We start from the raw sequence: 21,916 nt of genomic DNA, 5'->3' as shown, positions 1-21,916 counted from the left end.
AGGGATCGACCTGCATCTCTTACTTGTTTCCTGCATTGGCAGGCAGGCTCTTTACCACTAGTGCCACCTGGGGAAGCCCCGACATATGTATACCTGTGGCTGATTCATGTTGATGTATGGCAGAAACCAGCACAATATTGTAAAGCAATTATCCTCCAATAAAAAAAATTTTAAAGAGTTATAGCTCATGTATTAATGTTAAAGAAATTTAGAATTTTTTCAAATTTGACAATAATCCTAAGAACTTACATAGCATTAAACTTTACAACTTAGAGAAACTTGTTTAAACTACCCACCAAAAAAGTCAATCTTATAAAGACTGAATTATTGTCTTTATTTATAGAAATAAATCATTATCTTATGGCTATATGGTCAAAGAATATATAGAAAAAAGTTACAGAGCTATATCATGGCAGCTAATTCATAAAAATATTATGCTGTATTTCCAGAGTTTATGATTTTATCATTTGTGTCAGTTTTTAAAATTTCATCATTTGCTGTTATTTCTTCCATAGTTATAAAAGAAAAATTCCCCTCTTTAATGTACTGCTGCACTTATGACTTTTTATTCTTTTTCTTTACTCAAAGAATATCCTAAATTTTATAAGCTTCAGGGCACGTAAAACCTATCTCTGTCCCTACCCAGATCTGTGTTCTTGCTCCCTGTGTGGTAGCCATATATTAAATCCTTTCTATGCCCATTTCTTGGGAAAGTGCCTGGCACACCAGAAAACTACTTGTAGATAAATGAATGAAATTGGAATGCAAGAATGTCGACTACAGGAAAGCATGAATTTTATCCATTTTTTTTTATTCTGACATACAGAACAGCATCTGACACATAGCAGATGCACCATAAGTATTTTTCTATTTTTTTAAAAATTATTTATTTATTAAAAAATATTTCTTATTTATTTGGCTGTGCTGGGTCACAGCTGTGACACTTGGGATCTTCAGTTGTGGCATGTGGGATCTAGATCCCTGACCAGGGATTGAACCCAGGCCCCCTGCGTTGGGAGTGCTAAGTCTTAGCCACTGGACCACCAGGGAAATCCCTTCAATTTACTTATTTTTAATTGAAGGATAATTGCTTTACAGTATTGTGTTGGTTTCTACCAAATAAAGTATTCTTCTAAATTAGTCCAGACCTGTTACCCTTTTTATTGCAGATAATGCTTCTTTTCATTGTCTCTGGTTATTCCATTTACAAAGCACTTCCACAAGTCTCCCACAGCTCTGACAGGTGTCATTTTCATTTCAGAGTTAAGGTTCAGAGGAGGAGAAGTAACTTGCTACAGGTCATTCAGTCAGTGGCAGAGCCGAACCTAGATCTCAGGGCCAGAAAGCGTCAGTGGACCCCCCCCCCCCTCCCCCCGCCCCGCCACCCCAGTATAACCCGTTCCTCAGTAAGAAAGCAGACAGTGAAGGCAGTCCCACAATGCAGAGCAGGCTGGTTAACCGAAGAGTTACTCCACATGGACACCAGGTGGCGCCCGTCCACCGAGTAAGTCCCTTAGTCCTTGATAAGGAACACAAAAACGTTGATCAGAAAGAAACCAGAGTTTGAACCACCAGTTTCATTTGCTTTCAACTGCCCCGCTTTTCCTTCATTGACCACCCGCTCTTTGGGTCTCAGTTTCCTTTCTGTCAAATGGGAATATCAACAGGTATTTCCTAGCCAGGTGATATGCTATGGTATCCACGCATAGCCCATGTTCAATAAGCATCTGTCCTCATTCTTCTGACAGGGCCCATGGTAACCCCTGGCTGTACAAAATTCTCTTTAGCCCTGCACATTGACAGAGAATGATTTCCAGTAGGAATGAGCAGGAAATTCCTTTTTGTTGATCCTTTACTGTGCTAGATGGAAAAGTGGCCCCTACATCCTAATCCCTGGAGCCCATGAATGTTACTTTACATGTTATATCTCCATTTTAGGAATGTAGGGCTTGGGTTTCAGTGGAACTAAGTGGCTCCAAATAACACATTGAGTAAATCTCAGATCTACCTTCTGCCTGAGCAGAGCTCTGAGGGTGTCTTTGCACATGATTAATTTAAGGATCTTGAGATGGGGGATTATCCTGGATTATCAGGTGAGTGTTAAATGTAATCACATATATCCTCAGTAAGGGGAAGGCAGAGGGAGATTGTTCACACACAGAGCAGAAGGCAGAGGTGTAGCTTCAAGCCCAAGAACGCCTGCAGCCACCAGAAGCCAGACAAGGTCGGGAACAGATTATCCCCCAGAGTTTCCACAGGGAGTGCAGCCTGGCACACATCTTGGTTTTGGTCCAGTGAAACAGGAGCAGGACTGTGACCAGGGGGCAGAGGAAGGGCAGAATTCCCATCTTATGAACTGGATTCACGATTTGTTGGGAGTAAGAAAGGGGCTGCACTCCTGGGGACATCCCGACTCTGGGTCTGCTCACCAACCATGGTGATTCCAGGGGGTGTCGTCTAAAGATGTCTTTGAGTTCCTTTCACATACACACATACCCACACATACACACACGTAGACTGTCTCCCCAGACTGCCAGAAGGAGCGGCAGGGGAGAGGGGGACACAGGAACCCAACATCTCTGCATCCTCTTTCCCACGGAACCCCTCCCTCCACTTCGTCTGATAGGAAGAGCACCATTGTGCTGTGGGTCAGAGCTCTGCTTAGGCAAAAGGTAGATCTGAGATTTACTCAATGTGTTATTTGGGGCCACTTAGTTCCACTGAAACCCAAGCCCTACGTTCCTAAAATGGAGATATAATATGACCCTTGCAGAGCTGCTGAGTGGGTTCAGTGCAGCATTTTTACACTGTTTCGTATGGTGCTGGTAGTCAGGGTAGATGACTGATAATGAAAATGAAGAGTTTACATGGCACATACACAGCCCTTGTTAGAAGACAGGCATGGCTGTAAACATTTTACATGTGTTAGCTCACTTTCACGACAACCTCAGAAGGTAGGTATATTATCATTCCCATTCATATACATGACGAAACTGAAGCACAGAGAATTTAATGACTTGCCCAAGGGCACATCATTAGTAAATGGAAAGCTGGGATTTGAGCACGGGCAGTGAGACTCCAGGCTATAGTGAGCTACTACACTGTCTTGAGCTAAAAAATGGTAGCTGTTATTATTCATTATAATAGCTAAGATTGATGTGCCAGGACCATGCTGATTCACTGCATTTGCTCAATAGGTATATGAGGTAATTAACTGTTGTGTCTGCACTTTACAGAGGAGCAAATGGAGGCAAGAAAAGTTATGTTATTTGCTTAAGGGCATAGAATTAATATATAGCAGACCTGGGATTCAAATCCAGGCATGCTGGTGTCATGGCCCTTACTCAATTACTGCATTATACTTCCTGTGTATTGACAATGGTGATGAAGGAAAAGAGATAGAAGAAGAAGAGGCAGAGGAGAGAACAAATCTACCTTATACTAACCTGCTATGATGCACTCAGATGTCAAAGGTTGAGCTGATTCAACAGATTCCCTTTCTATGGACTTCAATGTAGAGAAATAGCAGGACTGTGAAGTCTTTAGCAATGGAAGTGGATAAACAAAAAAATGCAGAAAGAAGACCAGAAAGTAAAGCCCAAACATAGTTAAAGGAAGCCAAAGCCAGGAAGTAGGACAGATGGCAGAACAACCCCCGGCCCTTGGTTCTCAGCCTTCCCTTGAGGGTTTGGGGCTGGTGGACACTCAGTTCCCCAACTCCAACTTGGAGGCTCCTTTCAGCAGGTCTAGGTGGGCCTGGGTGTCCCCGTTCCTAGAGTGCACCCTAGGAGCTTCTGGGGGATGGTGGAGACTGATGAGGACCCACTCTGATGTGGTGAGGAAGCCAGTTGTTGAGAGAGAATAGAGAGTGTGTTTGTCACAGTGGTGCTTGCCAGACTGTCATCCACACCTCACATTTCCCAGCCAACTCCCTCCCCTGGCTGGGACACACCATGTGACTAATTCTAGCCAATGGGCTATGGGCAAAAGGGACACATGTCACCGCCTGGTTAAAATGTGGAAGAGACAGTGTGTGACTCTCCAAATGTATCTTCCCTGCTGTAGCATCAGATGACATCGCAGATGATGGCTGGGTCCCCAAGCATGAGCACCTTCTCTGACACACACCCCATGCCCTCCACAGGAGTGTAGGACATGTAGTGTGAGCCAAGGAGGGACCATGGTTGGGTTGAGGTTTTGAGATCTCAAGGTTGGTTTGTCATAGCAGCAGAGCTGAACACACCTCTTAGGAACACATTGAATGAAACACAGTAAGGCTGGAGTGATGAGTGAACTCTTGTAGACCCAGACCTACCCTTCACTTCCTGGAGTTCCTTCTGTTGGATTTTGATGAGATTCTGCTTATCATTCTGCCTGAATTTATAATAAGCCCCACCTAGTCCTTGCAGCTGGTATACCACACTGGAAACCTATCCAGTCTTACACGGAGTGGTGGCTTTAAAACACGTATGCAAGTTTTTGATGCTCCTCCCATCAAGAGATGGTCTAATTCTCTTGCCCTTGCATGTGAGCTGGGCTTGGTGCCTGGCTTCTTCTGCAAAGGATACAATGGATGTGACACTGTATGACCTTCAAGGCTGGGTCATCAAAGCTATACAGCTTCCTCTTGACTCTTCAGATGCTCATTCTTGGCACCAGCCACTATGCTATGAGGTAACTCAGGTCACATAGAGTGTTCATGGGTAGGTGTTCCAGCTGACAGTCTCAACTAAGATCCCAGGTAACAGCCCACATCCACTGCCAGATATGTGAATAAGCCTTTGGGATGAATCAAGCTGGACACCATATGACTGTAGCCACTTGAAAGACCAAAAGCAAGAGCTCCCCACCTGAGCCCAGTCCATCCCCAGAACCATGGGAAGTGTGATTTAGTGCAACGACGAATGGTTGTTGCAATAATAAAATGATGATGTTTTAAGTTTGGGAGCATTTTGTTACACACCAGTATACAGCCAGAACACACTCCACAAGATTGTCACACCTGGCCCAGGTCTGGATGCTCGCAGCAAGTAAAGACGAGCCTCTGATCCTTTCTGGTTAAATCACAGTGTGAGCCCTGAACTGCCTGTCCTGACAATAAGTATCACATCTTGTACTGTTGTTCTGCTCCTAATTTTTTAGCTTCTGACCTCGTCAGTCCTTTTCCCGTCTGTGCCCCCTTATCTCCTCACTCTTGGATGCAAGGCTTTGGTGTATAGTCCTGTCTTTGCTGCCTCAGCAGAGAAAACCCTAGATTTTCCTTCATGATCACGATCCCCAGGCTCCCTCTGGTGTGCACTGGTTGGCTTGGACAAACATGATCTGTAACCCTGCCCTCCGGGAACCAGCACTGAGGCTGTCATTTCCACTCCAATCCCCTTGTCCCCCAGCATCTGGGCTCAGTCTGAGTTTTTTCTGACCTGGGATCAGAAATTAAACGTTGGTTCCAGAGGTGGGATCTCAAAAACAACAAATACCCCAGCAGAGGGGTGGGTTTATCTTCCCAGATTAGTAGAGACGGGATTGGCAGATGGTCATGGTTTGAGGGCCCAGCTGTGGGAAGTTGGGAGAGGCAAAAGGGGCTAGTGGTTGGCATTGGGCATGGGAAGCAAATGTCACTGTTACTTTGTATGGTCAGGCAGATATTTTGCCTGATGATGGTTGCTAACAAGCTTGTCTATTTGTAATAGTCATAGTTTCACAAATCAATATATTTGTGATTATACAGTAATAATAATGGTATCATTTATTAGCCTTTACAATGTCAAGTGCTGTGTAAGGTGGGTTATATGCATTCTACTATACAATATATATATTAATCCCATGAGCTAGATACTATTTTTATCCTTTCTTTTATAAATGAGATAACTGAGTCTCAAAGAGTAAGTAAATGGTGGAGATCAAAGATCAAAAAGTAAGTAAATGGTGGAGCTGGAAATAAACTCAGGTTAACAACTACATAAGTAGGAACATGCAAGTTAAGGTCACAGTGTAACACCATTTTGCACTCAGTATATTGGCAAAAATTAAGAAGATTGATAATACCAAGTGTTGGCGGAATATGGAGGAACAGGAGCTCTTGGATACAGCTTGTGGGAGTGTAAGCAAATGCCCCACTTTGGAAAATACATTTCTTGTAAACTTGAGTATTCACATACCTCCAATTCAACTCTTTGCTATACAGGTATCTGTCGCTTTTCTAAAGTTCACTTGATGCCATTTCACTTTTATGAGAGATATACATTTGTAACTGTTTTTGTGAATTGAAAGAAAGCCCAAGTTGATTTTCATTTTTACAAAACTGAGTGAAAAGTGAAACTGATGTTCAGTGTTTGATCTGGGGTGAGCTGTTACAGAGGCAGCAAACACCCTGGGGAGGGGCAGCAGGGGGCAGGGGGGACTGGGGCCACCAAGCTCCTTCCCCATGAATTTCCCCAGGAACTGCACTCAGCATCTCTCTGCACCAGGCCACCATAGCTTTGGTCTGGCTTTGACCTGTGTCTGTGCTTTATCTCAGTCTATCTCATTTTGTGCCTCTGTTAGCAAGATCTGTCCTAAGGTAACTGTTTCTTCACTTTACACAGTTTCAGCTTGTGAGATGTTTCATGGGAACACTCTACTTTTGGATAGTGGAGGAAACCTGTATATCCTAGAGCCACTGTGCTTATGCACATGAACAGACGTGATTACAACAGCATCGGTAATGATAGCCCAAAGTTGAAAACTGTCAGTCAGAGACAGGCTGGAGACAGAAACCACCCTAGTTATTTTAACAGAGAGAATTTAATATAGAGAATTGCTAACCAAGTATAATGTTGTTAACTGGATGACCAAAAGGTTATAAAAAGATCTCTAAGATAGAATGAAAGTAGCACTTCAGGAAGCATCTACCACACCCAGGCCTGAGGGAACAAAGAGAAGAGGCTGAGATGATCAAAACTGAAAAACATAAAGCAGGAGACGTGCAGTACTCCACTTCAGGTATCTAAGAAAGAAGGTGTGCTCAGCTGGGGCTCGAGTCTTGGAAAGCAGGGTGGGGCCAGGAGGGCAGGAACTCAGACTTCTGGGGAGGAGATTCTGGCTGGAGCTCTTGGCTCTGCAGTTGGGGGAAGTGCCCCATGGAGCTGAACCTAGAGCCCTGAGAAGGGGTTGCTGACTGGTGCCACAGGAGGAATTGCTGCTGTGAGGTGAAGGAGCATTGCTGGATGATGCTCATGGGAGCAGGAAGGCCACCAGAGAAGCTAAAGAGAAGAAAGATGAAGAAGCAAGTCTTTTCTCCTTCCTCCAGCCCTTCGGTGTCCCTCTAGCTCACCCTGCTTATTGGCAAAGTCTAACCAGCTCCAGCCCCAGCATCACAGAGCAGGTAATTTTTAAATTTAAAGTATTTATTTTTAACTGTGGTGAAATATAACATAAGATACATATCATTTTAACCATTTTAAGGTGTATAGTGGCATCAAGTACGTTCACGCTGTTATACCACCATCACCGTCATCCATCCACAGAACCTCTGTCATTTGGTAACACTGAAGCACGGCAATCCTTAAATGACTCCCTGCTCCCCAACTCCTGACATCCAGAACTACCTTCTGTCTCCATGAATTTGACTACTCTAGGTACCTCGTGTGAGTAGAATCATACTGTATTTGTCCTTTTGTGATTGGCTTATTTCACTTAGCATTATGTCTTCAAGTTTCACCTATGTCTTCAAGTTATAGCAGTGCTAAAATTTCCTTCCTTTTTAAGGCTGACTAATGTTCCATTGTATGTATGTGCTGCATTTCGTTTATGCATTCAGCCATTGATAGAGTACAATTTTTCGTACTATCAAATACTGTATAGAAACAGCCCCAGGTTAGTCTGACTATGGACACTGTACATATAATACAACCCTCCCCCCACCCTTTGCCTCCTTATGCAATGGGTTTACTTTTTCAAAGCCATTAAAAACAATATCCTAACAACATGCCAGAAGATTTTCAAAAACAAAAAAAGCCTGATGATAATTGGACCATCTTAACACCAGGACATTATTTTCACCTGTTCCATTTAAAAGTCTTTCTTATAGGCAAATATAATTTTTAAAAGTTATGACTCCATCCCATATAATTGAGGGTTCTGCCACATCATACATCTTGTTGCCTGCCAAACAGGGTTGGTGTTGCTAACCCTGAATGAGGGAAAAACAATTTTTTTTCTTGATTTCTCTTCTTTGTTTCTTTGACCATCTGGACCGTTTTGGTTGCAAATGAGGGGAACCCTACTCAAATCAGCTTAAGCAAAAACAAACTGGTGCCTGAGTTCATAGGTGATAGTGGTGGAATTTTCTGGTTTTTTGCTCTGGATAGACAACAGGAGTAACTCACCGAACTAGAGTCTGAAACCAGGGACTAAAGAGAGCCAGCACCCTTCTGGCCTGCCCGTCTCTTGAATGACCCTCTCTCTGCTTCTCTTTGAACAGCTTCTTTCTTTCCTACTCCAGGCAGGTCTCTGTCACCTCACAGTAATCCTGGCCACTGGCAGACCCAGCTTTGCAACTTCAGAAGACCAAGTATCAAGAGGGTAATGCCAGAGAAGGTTTGTGATTGGCTCTGTGAAGTCACATGGGCCACCCACTGGGCCAATCATCTTGTTAGGATGATGATGAACTGTAATTGGCCAAGCCTGGTCACATGCTGATCCCTATGGCCAGGGTGGTTGTAGGGCCTGTTGCTTTCAGATAAAGGGAAATAAAAGGCCTGAAAACAATCATCAAGTCACTACATGGGGTTCTGTTTTTCACCATGGCTGGTGAAACACTGGATAAACACCCTGGCACACTGAGCTCTTTCTTTGTTTTAATAATCACCTTGTGAGAAATTCCCAAGAATAGGATTACAACCATGGTGCTGGCCAGAAGCCATATAACATGTTTCTGTTTCCCAAATGTATTCACATCTCTTAGCTTATTTGTGAAATACTGCTAAGTGACAGGAGAGGAGAGTGACACAGAGAAGCTGAGTGACAGTTCCAGGGACATAGAGTGAATGAGGGCAGGGGTAAATCCAGAGCCTGGACTTCCTGACTCCCATTCCAGTGCTCTCTTTCAACAGCATCACAGTCAACGTTTAGACTGGTTGGGGGAGGGTTAAAGTCAAGGTCATCTCCGGCCTGTTAAGGGAGGGAACTTCGTCTGCTGTCTACCCCTTGAAGGAGATGGGCCAGGCGCCTGGAGGGAAAGGGTTGGCGGCCCCTGCCTTCAGAGCCTGCTCGAGCTCTGATGGGGGAGGTCCCGCCACTCGACCTGGCGTCCTCCCACTGGACACTCTCTGTGCGGAGCTCCTCCAGGACGCTGTGCAGGTGCCTCAGTGTAAGCAGGAGTCTCTGGTCTTGGTCCTGCATCTCAGTCTAGGAGAGAGAAGAAGCATGTGAGGCAGCGGCCAGAGCACTGGACGTTTCCCAGAAAGATGTCTCCTTCACTGTCTAATCGGAGACAAGCCCACAGCCTCACAGAAGCCATGTTTTCACCGAAGCCTCCTTTTCTTCATCTGCAAAGTGGAAAGCAAATTACTTGCCTTCCAAGGATCTCTCCCTTGTTTTAGATCCCAGCAGGACTTTGGGGGCTTTATGATTCCAGAACTGGAGGAAGAGCACCAGACTTTTATCCATGGTAGTTGTTGGTGCTACTGATTTGTTCTCTTAGCTGCGTAGAGTGACGGACATGCTTCCCTGATAGTCAGTTGGGGCTCCTTGGCTGGGCTCCAGAGGGGAGTCCTTGTGGAGTCATGTAAATTCCCAGTGATAGAGGTTAAAGCAGGCTTGACTGGGAACCTTACCAGTCGGGGACCAGTAAGTGGAGACTCAAAACTCACCTCTTGGCATCATGTGGAGGTGGGGGTGCATTTGGGTCTGGGAGGCCCCTCTACCTACAGATCATTCCCCCTTCCCCCACCTGTTCTTCTTCCTCATGGGTAGGAGAGAAGTACTTTATCAAATGAAAATCAGCTCTTTGAGTTCAGATACTAAGCAGTCTTAACGTGGGGACGCAGTGTTTAGGGGAGCACAAGGAGGGAGCAGCACACAGCCTATAATTAGCTGTGGCTTCGCCACTGGAGTCCCCTGGACCCATGAGGATCCCTACTGGGCCAGCCCCTCCCACCAAGCTGGGACAGGCCTGGGTCCCAGCTGGTCTGTTGCCTGGCAACCCAGGCAGGTCATTTTTGGACAATCCTTTCTGTCCCTGCATCCCACCCTCCCCTGAGCCAGAAGTAGAAGCTCATGTTTTTTGGTTTTTTTTTTTTAGTTTTTTAAGTTGTTGAATTGATCAGTCTATTTTTAACCGCCCTCTTCTTCCTCTTCAGGATGATAAGTTCTCCCAGGGTTGAAACTGGCATATTGAGATACAAACCTTGGGCTCCCTTTGGGGTTCCCCCAAACCACCTCCTTCTCTCTCTTGGCTAGTGTCCCCACATACTATGGGGGCATCCTTTTATTTTTGGACTTGGAAGAAACATCACAAGGAGAGATGTAAGACCTGGCTTCCTGAGCAGTTACTGAGGAACCAGGTAACACCGTTCATAAGCTCAGGAGAATTAGTGCCCCATGGCGTGGACATCTACAGACAGGAAATGGGAGACAGGAGTGAGTGGGGTGGATAAACTTCTCTCGGGCAGGGTGCAGCTCCTCCTCCAGGCAGAGGGTCCTACAGTGAGGAGAACCAGCTGCCAAGAGGGCTGCTGGCCTCTTTAGGGCTTCTTTGTAAGTGGCATCCAGTTGGGTAACACAAGGCATCTGCTGGAATAGTACTGGCCTTTGCCCCCGCACCTCTTCCCCTCACTCTCACCCCTCTGGGCTTGCACCTCCAAATAAGCAGGAATACCCCAGAGTTTGTGCAAGTGTCTGCTTTCTAGAAGGCCCCGGCTAAGACAGCTCTGGTACACCATTTCCAGCTGGGCCAGGACTGTAAGAGCCAGGGTAGATGTGCCAAGCAAGCACAAAGTGAATTATGCCATCCCCTCACCAAGTTCTCACAATAACCCTTGTGATGTTAGTACTATAGTCATCCCCCTTTTACAATAAGGAGACTGAAGTTCAAAGCCATTTGCTAGAGGCCACAAGCCACAGAGCTGGGCACATACCAGACTCAGTGTAATTCTAAAACCAGTCTGGCAAGCACTGCACCCAGAGCCTCCTATGTAGGCCACGACCTACTTATCCCAGCACCTGGGGTGGCAACTGTGCACAGTGTGGCTGATCCCAGATGGGAGCCTGTGGGGCCTACACCCCAGCCTGCAGCTCTGCCCCAGCCTAGGGGGCCCCTAGGAGGTAGGAACCAGGGGACCTTGGAAGATGTGGGGTGAAGGTGTAAGGTAAAAAGAAATACAAAGCCTTACCAGCTCCTTTCTCAGCCACTCCAGGGTCTGCCCGAGACTCGAGGTTGGCTCTTCTTTTGTTTTCATCTCAGCTCCTCGGGGGAAACCTTGATGCCGAACTGCTCTGCTTATGGACCTGAGGGACCTTAGACTTGGACAGTCCGGCTCCCTTCTTTGGGCCAGGATCGGGGCCTGGCTAAGTCACTGAGGATGGAGTTAATGAGAGCAGGAAGTGGCTCACGTTGAAAAATGTAGTATTTTTTTTTTTTTAAAGGGCTTCAGTACTTTGAACAGAGCAAGGAGGGAGGAAGGAGGAGGGAGATCATTGAGCTACAGGTGTCTCAGTGCCTGTGGGCTCCAGAATCCAAATCTGACGCCCACAGGATCACAGAAGCTTTAAATGACAAAATTAATAATTATTGTGGAAATAGGTGTCCATACTTTTTGGCCACATTGTTTTCTGAGGGCCTGTTTTGTTCTAAATTATACATATATGTGTATATATACACACATACATACATATATAGATGAATAAAATCTCATTTGGGGGGGATACCACATCTGTGTCCCCAGTCACCTTCCTCCCTCCCTTACCCATCTGTTGAGTCCATAGATAAGGGAAATGCTCATTTTCCAGAAGAAAAAAGTCCCCTTTCTTCTGGATGCCCACGCACCCCATTTCTAGCAAATGAGATCAAAACAGAAATTTGCTGTTAGACGTCTAGGAAAATGTTACCTACCTGATAAGGAAAACTGTCAGTGGTGCTCCTCCTTTACTCTTACTTTCTTCTACTTCCTTCTGCCTTGAATGTGGATGTGATGCCTGGAGCTACAGTAACCATCTTGCAACCCTTAGATAAAGGCTCAAAAAACTGTAGAGGCACTGAAATCACTCAGTCACAGAATCACCAGTAGCATCGGCCTGTTTTATGAGACAAGAACTCCAATTTTTAATTGGGCAAACACAGTCCTAATGGACACCCGTGAAGTGGGTGTTCTTTAATTTTCCTTTTCAACATATACTTATGAGTGCCTTCTGCTGCTGCTGCAGCTTGGTTGCTTCAGTGGTGTCTGACTGTGCAACCCCATGAGCTGCAGCCTGCCAGACTCCTCTGTCCATGGGATTCTCTAGGCAAGAGTACTAGAGTGGGTTGCATTCCCTTCTCCAGGGGATCTTCCTCACTCAGGGATTGAACCCAGGTCTCCTGCATTGCAGGCAGGTTCTTTACTGCTGAGCCACCAGGGAAGCCCTATTGAATGCCTACTGTGTGCCAAATTCTGCTGTAGGCAGATAGAGGAACAGAGCCCAAAATCAGAGAGAAAAAGGCTGTTCTTTCCTGGAGCTGACATGCTAATCGATGGAAACAACCAAGATCAAGTTAATATTATGATGCCAATGAATAGGATCTATTCTCACACAGGCTTTAATTTTATTCTATCCACTTGAACTAGGAACTCCAAACTAAGAATTAACATAGTGATCACAGATAAGAAGCTGAGGTGACCAGAAAAACAAACTCAACCCATTTGGGAGGGATTTTCCCTCAACCTGGGCTACACAAGCTGTTCATAGATAAAGCCCCACTGAAAATGAACGCATAGCCCCAGATTACAAACACACAAGGAAATCATCCATCATAAGTGAGAGTCAGCAGACACCTTCAATAGCAGTATTAGACCTCACTTCCCCAAGAACTTCAGATGAGATAACAAAACAGTATTTTGAAAAGAATTAAAACCATACAAAAGAATTTAAAAACCTAAGAAAAAAGACACTATTTAAGAAGGGGTATTTTTTAAAAAAACCTAAATAGAATTAATAGAAGTAAAAATTATAAGTTAAAGAAAAATCGTGTTTATTTAAGTGTAGTTCCAAAAGATAGGGTCGGGGTACAGGACATAGGGAGGCAGACTGAGACTCAGTAGGAGGAAAGGGTTGCTAAGAATTCTTCCAAGAAGTGGGCACTCAGTCAGTGGCACGTGAAAGCATAGCCCAGACAATCAAGGCAGCTGGAAAGGGGCTCCCCTGGCTCTGAGATGAGACCTGAAGCATCCTTCCAAGGGTGACACTGACTGGGCAGGGAAGGGGGCCGGGCCACTGTACAGAAAACCAGGACACCTGGGTTCTAAAGCCCGGTTCCATCAAATTTTCTATGTGAGCTTGAGCCTCATAGTTTCCATTTTAAGCATAAGGAGGCTCAAAATAGTTACAAAAATGAGTTGTAAGAAACATCACATTTCTCATACCCTGCAGTTTACAGCTTGAGATGCATTCTGACTGCTACACACAGAGAAAATTTTATGGGTAATTTTTCCTAGTTGAGCTGTTACTCTTTAGAACCCAAGAGGATACAAGAAACTCTTGTTTGCCACATTCACAGCCCTTCTGAACACAGAGGCCGGAAATGATTGCTTCTAGGCAGGTCACCAGGCTTTTTGGCACTGGACCCTGTAAGTATGGGGCAGCTGCCTGGATTAGAAATGGGTGTCCCAAACCAAGGTATTTACCTGCAGACTGGACAGGAGGGAGATCCTTGGCTCATGGGTGATGGTGTAAAAGCAGTCATGTTCTGGGTGGTGACCACATGATCCAATCAGGCCTTCTCTCAGAGAATTTGAATTTGATACAGTAAGAGGGGTTGGGTTGTCTCACAAGAATTTTATGTAACAAAACTCTCCAAAACTCCATACCTTGAAACATTGTTTATTTTTGCTCTTGAGTTTGTGGTGTGGCTGGGGTGGTCTATACTGGGATTCAGATCTGCAGACCTGAGCCTGTGCCCTGGGTCCCTTGTCCTCTTCCTGGAATCATCAGGCTACTGGGGCAAGTTCTTCTCTTGGCAATGGCAGAGGATAAGAGAGCAGGTGGAATCGTGAGAGGCCTCTGAAGACTTAGGCTCTGAAAATCAAACTGTCACTTTTGCCATGTAAGCAAAAGCTCCAGATTAAGAGTATATTCCACCTATGAAGAAATCGTGCCACACGTGTGGTAGAGTTAGGGAGGAATGAGGAAGTGGGGCTGGGATTCTCTTCTAGAAGGAAGTTAGTTCAGAAGAGGGGCCACAGGCCTCAAGGAGCCCAATAAGGTGGCAGCAGCAGGAGACCAGAGAGGACTAAAGAGACTTGAAGGGCAATTGAGGACCACCAACATTTATTGATCTCTGACTCCAGACCAAACATCGTGGTGAGCCCTTGACAACACAACCCCATTTCATCCTCAAAACCTTATGACTGCCATTTCCAAACTGAGTGCGAGGGCACCCAGAGGCACTGCAGAAAGCTCAGAGACACGGCAAAATATTTTTAAAATTTGAGGGAAGCACAGTAACATCTGTTGGATACTGGACAAACTACTATTATTAAGTTGTATGAACCTAATATAACAAACAACCATTAGACATTTCTTTGGGCCTGGGGCACTGTGCAAAAATTACAGAGATGCGAATGATGCCATGAGCTGAGAACATTTGGGAACCTCAAGGCAATGGCACCCCACTCCAGTACTCTTACCTGGAAAATCCCATGGATGGAGGACCCTGGTAGGCTGCAGTCCATGGGGTCGCTAAGAGTCACACACGACTGAGCGACTTCACTTTCACTTTTCACTTTCATGCATTGGAGAAGGAAATGGCAACCCACTCCAGTATTCTTGCCTGGAGAATCCCAGGGACGGGGGAGCCTGGTGGGCTGCCGTCTCTGGGGTCGCACAGAGTCGGACACGACTGAAGCGACTTAGCAGCAGCAGCAGCAGCAGCCTACAAGGTAGGTACCCTTGTTATCTGCATTTTATAGTTGATTAGAAAGTGAAAGTGAAAGCGAAGTCGCTCAGTCGTGTCTTATCTGCATTTTATAGTTGATTAAGAACCTATTATTAACCCTGTTTTACAGGTGAGGAAACTAAAGCTCAAAGAGGTATAGATTTTCCTAGGGTTACTCTGGCAAGTAGGCAACAGGGTTAGAATTAGCACTTATTCTCCTTGATCTGCGTGGGAGGGTCTTGCCTGTTGTGTTGCAGGGGTGGAGAGTCAATGGGGGCTCGGGTTAGGCATCTGCTTCTGTGCTGGGCAGCCCAGCGGGCTCTCTGTCCAACACAGGAGTGGTGTTGATAGGAGTGCTTGGCAGTTAGAGCCTCTAATGCTCAGTCCTTGACTTCTAGTGCCAACACCGAATTACCCTGGGAAGCCATGTCTTGTGGTTAACTTGTTTTGATGTACTTTCATTTATTTTTAATCCCCCTCTCACATTCCTGGCTCAGAAGACATCTTATTTCATAGGCTTGGAAAGGCTTGGCACGTGGAGAGAAAGGGATGTGGAGCCAGGAGGCCTAGAAAGGAAAGAACTTCAACTCTTCAATGAGGAAAAATGTCCTCACCAGTTATCAAAGCCAGAATGGCCATCCACACATCATCCATGGGCAGCTGGTAACATGGCTTCCATGTGCCAGACCCTGCCCTGTATGCCAGCAGTGAGTAAGAAAGACCTCACATCTGACCTCACAGGGCTCATGATCCAGCTAGCAAGAGAGTTCATTAGTAATCAAGTGGTTCAAAAGTCATACCTCATACCATAAGCCTGGCATAGATATGTGAATGAATGAATATAAAAATGTGCAGATGAAGAAACCACGGCTCAGATGGAGATGTGAGTTGCCCAAGCAAGTCAGCAGCTAGGGCAAAATTGCAAGTTGTTCCTCTGTATCCTTTCACACGGCAGAAGACCATTCCTAGACTCCCTTGCAGGGAAGTGTGGTCAGATGATTAACTCCTGGTCAGTGGGATATGGATGGAAATGAGGTGTGCAATTTCTGGGCTGTGTCCTGTACAGGAGGGAGGAGGGTTCCTGCCCCTCCCCCATTCCTCCTTCTGCTAACTGGAATGTAGTCGCAAGGCCTGGAGGTGGAGCAGCCATCTTGGACCATCAGGTGGAGGATGGAGAGTCTCTAGTGACTGTGAAGCCACTGTGTCAGCCTTAACCACCGTGAATACTTTTAAATGAAAGAGAAATGAGCTCTGTTTTTTTACAGGCATTATCATTTTGGGTCTCCTTATTATAGGAGTCCGAGAAGGCAATGGCACCCCACTCCAGTACTCTTGCCTGGAGAATCCCATGGGCGGATTATAGGAGTCAAACCAATATCCTGAAAATACAGCAGCAGAGCTAGTGAGAGAAAGCAGGTTCCTTGATTTTCCCTACTCAGGTCCTTCCTGTATATTTTATTCTCTTCCAAGTGTTTTCTTGTTCATGACCTGATCTGCTCCTCACAACAGCTCTGTGAAGTCCATAGCAGGGAGAGGATTTCTGTGATGCTGGCTAGGAAGACAGGGAATCCAAAATGCAAGAGTAGTAGCTGAGACACATGGGCAGAGTTATGTCCATCTCTTCGATGGGGCCAGTGGGCTCAGTGATGTCACTGAGCTCTGCTTCTATGTCTGACTCCTAATCTAAGGCCCTATCAACCCTTGGTCCCTCATTTATCCTGGGCACCTTAGCCCTCATCCCTACTTTGTGAAATACAAATGAAGTGGAAGTTTAGCAGAGAGAAGCTTCCACATTGTGAGAGCCCTTAAACCCACCTTTCCTGCCACGCAAGCACATGCCATTACAGCGGCCAGCAGGAGCACAGGGATGGAGGACCAGTTGACTTGGGGAGTCCCGACACCACCTCTTCTTCTGTGTTGTTCATCACCTTCCAGCAGGCCTTCCCTTCAAGCCAGACAGCAAGGCTGGTAATCCAAGCATTTGTCTTATGCCTGTGCCCTTATCTGTGTACTCATGGGTCCTGAACATGCACCCTGCACCTCTTGAGTCCTGTAGCAAACGCTGCCAGGGCCCCGCCATATCCCCCTGATATTCCTCTTCTCCATGTGTGCCCAGGGCTTCCGACTGCAAAGCACATCTGACTCTCTGCTTAAGGAACATGCTTGCCTTGGGCAGAGGACAGTGCCGGCAAATAGCTGTTGTAGATAAATATCTCACCTCCCTTGGCTCCCAGATGGAACAAGACTCAGTCCAGCAGGACTGAGTCCCCAGCGTCAGCAGCAGCCATGTGCTCATCAGTGTTCTGGCAGTACATTGGAAGCCTTCCCTTCCATGTCTAACTTGCCTACTCCTCTACTGTGCTTCCTGGACCACCTCCCAGATAGACCACTTGCCCTAAAATTCTTGTCTTGGGTTTGCTTCTGGGGGAATGCAACCTACGACAGGTCCCATCCACGTGTGCCCTGTACACGAGTCCTGGGTACCTCTTCTGTGCATGAGCGTCCTGTGTAGAATATATGAATATCCTAGCCCTCCTGCCCTGTACGCAGGCCCCCTGTGTACATGTATCCTACATACACCTGTCACATGCCCAGGTGCCCAGGTCACAGCTCTTCGTCCACTTATGTCAGGGAAACAAGGCATTTGATCCTGACGAGGTGGTGGAGACTGGGAAAGCAGAGTGGAATGGTGGGAAAAGTGTAATTTCTTGGCCCCAACTCGCTTTGAGTGTGACTCTGAGGCAAGCTGCCCAATTGATTTGAACCCCAATTCCCTCCTCCAGTGGATGAGTAGGAGGTAAAACTGAAAGTGATGGGGAGAATAGGCATGCACTCCGTCAGCCTCGGGACTTCGAGGTCCTCAAATCCATCTGGAAGTCAGAAGCCCTTGGCTCTGGTTGTACTTCTATTAATACTATCCCTCAGGGTGGCCACAGAACACTCTCTTCTGTCTTTGGCACTCAATTTTTACATAAAAAAGGGATTAGGAGTCCCCTGGCTCTTTAGCGATTAGGACTCGGTGCTTTCACCGTGGTGTCCTGGGTTCAACCCCTGGACAGGGAACTAAGATCCTGAAAACCATGAGGTGCAACCAGGAAAAAAAAAAATGGGGGGGTCAGGGGGAATAACAACAGCTCAGGAATTTTGCACATGCTTTGAAAATTATGACAGAACTCAGAACTGTGGTTATCAGCACTGAGTCGGGTCTGGATTTGAACCCCAGAAACATCGTAAACTGGTTGTGTGACCTTGGGCAAGTTATTAATCATTCTTGCCTCCACTTCCTCATCTTAAAATAGAGAAAATAATAGCACCAGTGATCCATGCCTCTCAGTATTCAGACACTTATGTAGACCTCCCCACCCTTGTCTCTGGGCTGGCCTGTGAGCTTCCCTAAAGCAACAGAATGCAGCAGAAGTGACATTGTGCCAATTTCTATGATTAACATCGTATATTAGTATGATAAGTTTGTTACAATTAATGAACTGATATTGATCTATTATTATTAGCTAAAATCCATATTTTATTTGGATTTCCTTAGTATTTGCCTAATGCTCTTTTTTTCTGTTCCAGGATCTCATCCAGGACACCATATTATGTATAGTCATCATACCTCTTTAAGGCTCCGCTAGGCTGTGACAGTTTCTCAAGACTCTCTTTGTTTTTGATGACCTTGACAGTTCTGAGGCCAGGTACTTTGTAAAATGTCCCTCAGTTGGGATTTGTCTGATGTTTATCTCATGGTTAGACGGGGGTTATGGGTTTGGGGAGAGAGATCACAGAAGTAAATTGCCACTGTCATCACATCATATCCAGGATACCTACGATCAACATAATTTGACTGCCGAGGTTGACCTTGTTCTTGGCCAAGGTAATCAGGGTTGTCAGTTTCTCCTTTTCAAAGTTATTCTCCACCCCCACTTCCACTTTGCACTCTCGGAAAGTCACTCTGCTCAGCCCACGTTTAAGGGTTGGGGAGTTACGCACAGATAATAGAGAACAAACTAGTGGGTACCAGGAGGGGGAGGGGCAATACAGGAGCAGGGGACTGGGAGATACAAACTTTTGTGTGTAAGATAGGCTACAAGGATGTACTGCACAAACTGAGGGAATTTAGTCAATATTTCTTAATAACTATAAATGGAAAGTAATGTTTACAAATTTTATTTAAAAAATCTCTACACAGAATTCTTAAAAAAAGAATTGGGAGTTATATTTCTCTTCCTTGAGGATAGAGTATTTGGAATTCTTCATCAGAGATTTATCTTTTCCCCCATTTTTGCATTTATCATATTTTAGGTTATAGTTCAATATTACTTTATTTATTTATTTTTTATCAGATTTTTCCAAGTTTGGCTATCAGCTCTTTCAGTCAACCCCTATGTCTTTTGACATACTCCCATCATTTTGTGTGTGTGTGTTGTTGGTTCCTTCTTTATTTTATGGCACTATTAGATGCTCCAGGCTTGTCTTGTATGTTTTCGGCTCCAGTCCTAGCATCAACCATTTTTCCCTGGTTCCTTTTATTGGAGAGTGGTATTAGAAACCAAGATCTGGGCAGTAGATGTGCTTATTACTATGCAGTATCATGCAGCCAGGTCCTCTTAGCTGACAGAGAAAGGAAATACAGTGTATACTAACTTGTGTGTATACACAATTACAGTTGTATATAAAATGTATCATAAGTATGTAATCATCTGTATCAATATTATGCTAAACATGAATTTATACTAATATCTCCAACTCAAATCCATTACCACATGGATCATTGGAGGCTCCTCCTCCGGGTCATATTTTATCATTGCAATGTTGCCAGGTAACATAGTGACATATGTTTATCTGTTTCCAAGGAAACAGAGCTAGACAGTTAACCAAAGGTCAAATTCTCACACAGAAGAGGAAAAGTTTTTGTTAACCCTTTATTCACATTGATCAGTGACTCCCCACTGCTTTGGGGACAAAGAACCAACTGCTTGGCTTACAAGTATTTGCAGTGACCTGGCTTACTGATAGTCTAGCCTCATGTCCCATGTTCCTTATTGAGCCCTGCAGGGCAACCATCCTGTCTTCCATAAAGCCTCACACTCACCACACTCCCTTCTACGCCAGAGCCTTTGCCCATGCCAGTCCCTCTGCTGGGCCTCGCTTCCTTGCTCTCTTTTACCTGGCTGTCTCCTATTCATCCTTCCAGTCTCAGCTCAGCCCTCAATTCTACAGGAGAACCTGGAGCCATCCTGAGTCCCAAACAAGGTCAGCTCCTTGCTGAAAGCTTGCAGGGTACCTTTGCTTTGTGGCAATATTACCTTTGTTTATCCTTTCCTCCCACTAGAATACGAACTTCTAGAAGGTAGGATGGGGATGGAGTCGTCTTGATTAATCAGTACATAATAGGAGCTCAATAAATGCTCATTTTCTCCATTCTTTATTCATTAAACACTTATCAAAAGCCCCCTTTGTGTTGGCTCCTTTTCTAGCATCTGAGGATACAGCAAGAGGGAATAAGGCAAAGTCTCTGCCTCCTAACATTTATATTTTAGTGGTGATGAAAATAAAGAAAGAAATAAGCAAATGTCAGAAGCTGATAAATGCTGTGGAGAAAAATTCAGAATTAAGGAGTAAAGGGTGCTGGGGTACTGCTAGTCTTAAAAAGATGCCATGGGAAGGTGTCTCTGAGAAGGTGACATTTGAGCAAAGATGTGAAGGATATGAGGGCACATTCTGGGGGGTCTCAGGAAGAAGAGTGTCCCAGGCAGAAGGAACAGCAAAGGCAAAGGCTGAGGAAGGGAACTGTGAGAACTTCATAGGGAGTACTTCTTCTGGTCCCATTACCCTTCAGTTCAGTTTACTTCAGTCGCTGAGTCATGCTTGATTCTTTGCGACCCCATGGACTGCAGCACACCAGGCTTCCCTGTCCATCACCAACTTCCGGAGCTTGCTCAAACTCATGTCCATTGAGTCGGACATGGTGGGATGTTTTATAGGGAATATTTCATCTAATCCCATTACCCTTACTGAGTCCATTACACAGAAGAGGAAATAGCTCCAAGAGGGGCCCCTTCACACAAAGGTGGTGGAGCTAGGATTCCCTTGGGAGTCCGGTGCCACAGACAGCTCTCTTCTGAAGTCTCCCAACAATCCGCCTTTTCTGGTGGCTCAGATGGTAAAGAATCTGCCTGCAATGCAGGAGACCCAGGTTCAATCCCTGGGTCAGGAAGATCCCCTGGAGAAGGGAATAGCAACCACTCAGGTATTCTTGCCTGGGAAATCCCAAAGCTACTGTCCTTGGGGTCGCAAAGAGTTGGATTTGACTGAGCAACTAAACAGCAACAACAGTAGGCCAGGCCTCTGGAAGGCAGGAAGAGCCTGACACCCTCCCACTCGTCCCAGCACTGGAAGCCCTGCCCAGGTGTCCATCACCCTAGCCTCAAAGGCCTGGGCACCTGGCTTCTGGGGCTGCCTCTGCTGTCCTACTCGTCAAGGATGGCACAGGCCTTTGGAGCAGGACAGGTCCGGCTCTACCATGACGCGGCTGAGGACTCAGGACCGTGCCTCTACTTCCGGATGGTTTGCCTCTGCTGACCCCTCCAAAGCTCCTGGAGTCTGCATTTTCATGATCCCATTGGCAGAGGCGAACACTGAGGCTCAGAGAGGTGGGAGGATTCCACCTGAGGCCACCAGAGTGAGCTGCTCACAGAGACTTCCAGTAAGCTGGTGATCTTCAGCTCCAGCTCCTCTCTGGGCTTGGCCTGGGCTCCCAAAGAGCGAGTGTCTCCTTAACTTTAGTGCACTAGGCATTTCACTTAATTG

General features: G+C 45.7%; 1 protein-coding gene across 1 annotated transcript; it reads right to left on the bottom strand.

Moving 5' to 3' along the window:
- Positions 1-8,802: 8,802 nt before the first annotated feature.
- Positions 8,803-11,552, bottom strand: C13H20orf202 (chromosome 13 C20orf202 homolog). Its single transcript, XM_027558173.1, has 2 exons — positions 11,373-11,552; positions 8,803-9,387 (listed from the first exon to the last, which is right to left on the bottom strand). The coding sequence occupies exons 1-2, from the start codon at positions 11,436-11,438 to the stop codon at positions 9,154-9,156; spliced, it is 300 nt and encodes a 99-aa protein (XP_027413974.1). The 5' UTR covers positions 11,439-11,552; the 3' UTR covers positions 8,803-9,153.
- Between the last annotated feature and the right edge of the window lie 10,364 nt (positions 11,553-21,916).

This window comes from Bos indicus x Bos taurus, chromosome 13 (genome assembly GCF_003369695.1).
Source record: "Bos indicus x Bos taurus breed Angus x Brahman F1 hybrid chromosome 13, Bos_hybrid_MaternalHap_v2.0, whole genome shotgun sequence".
Lineage (NCBI taxonomy): Eukaryota > Metazoa > Chordata > Mammalia > Artiodactyla > Bovidae > Bos > Bos indicus x Bos taurus.
This window is presented reverse-complemented; position numbering and strand designations above follow the sequence as displayed.

Coding starts and splice junctions, on each gene's coding strand:
- C13H20orf202 (XM_027558173.1), bottom strand. CDS start 11,438: ATGAAAACAAAAGAAGAGCCAACCTCGAGTCTCGGGCAGACCCTGGAG. Junction 9,388..11,372: donor AGTGGCTGAGAAAGGAGCTG/GTAAGGCTTTGT, acceptor TCTCTCTCCTAG/ACTGAGATGCAGGACCAAGA.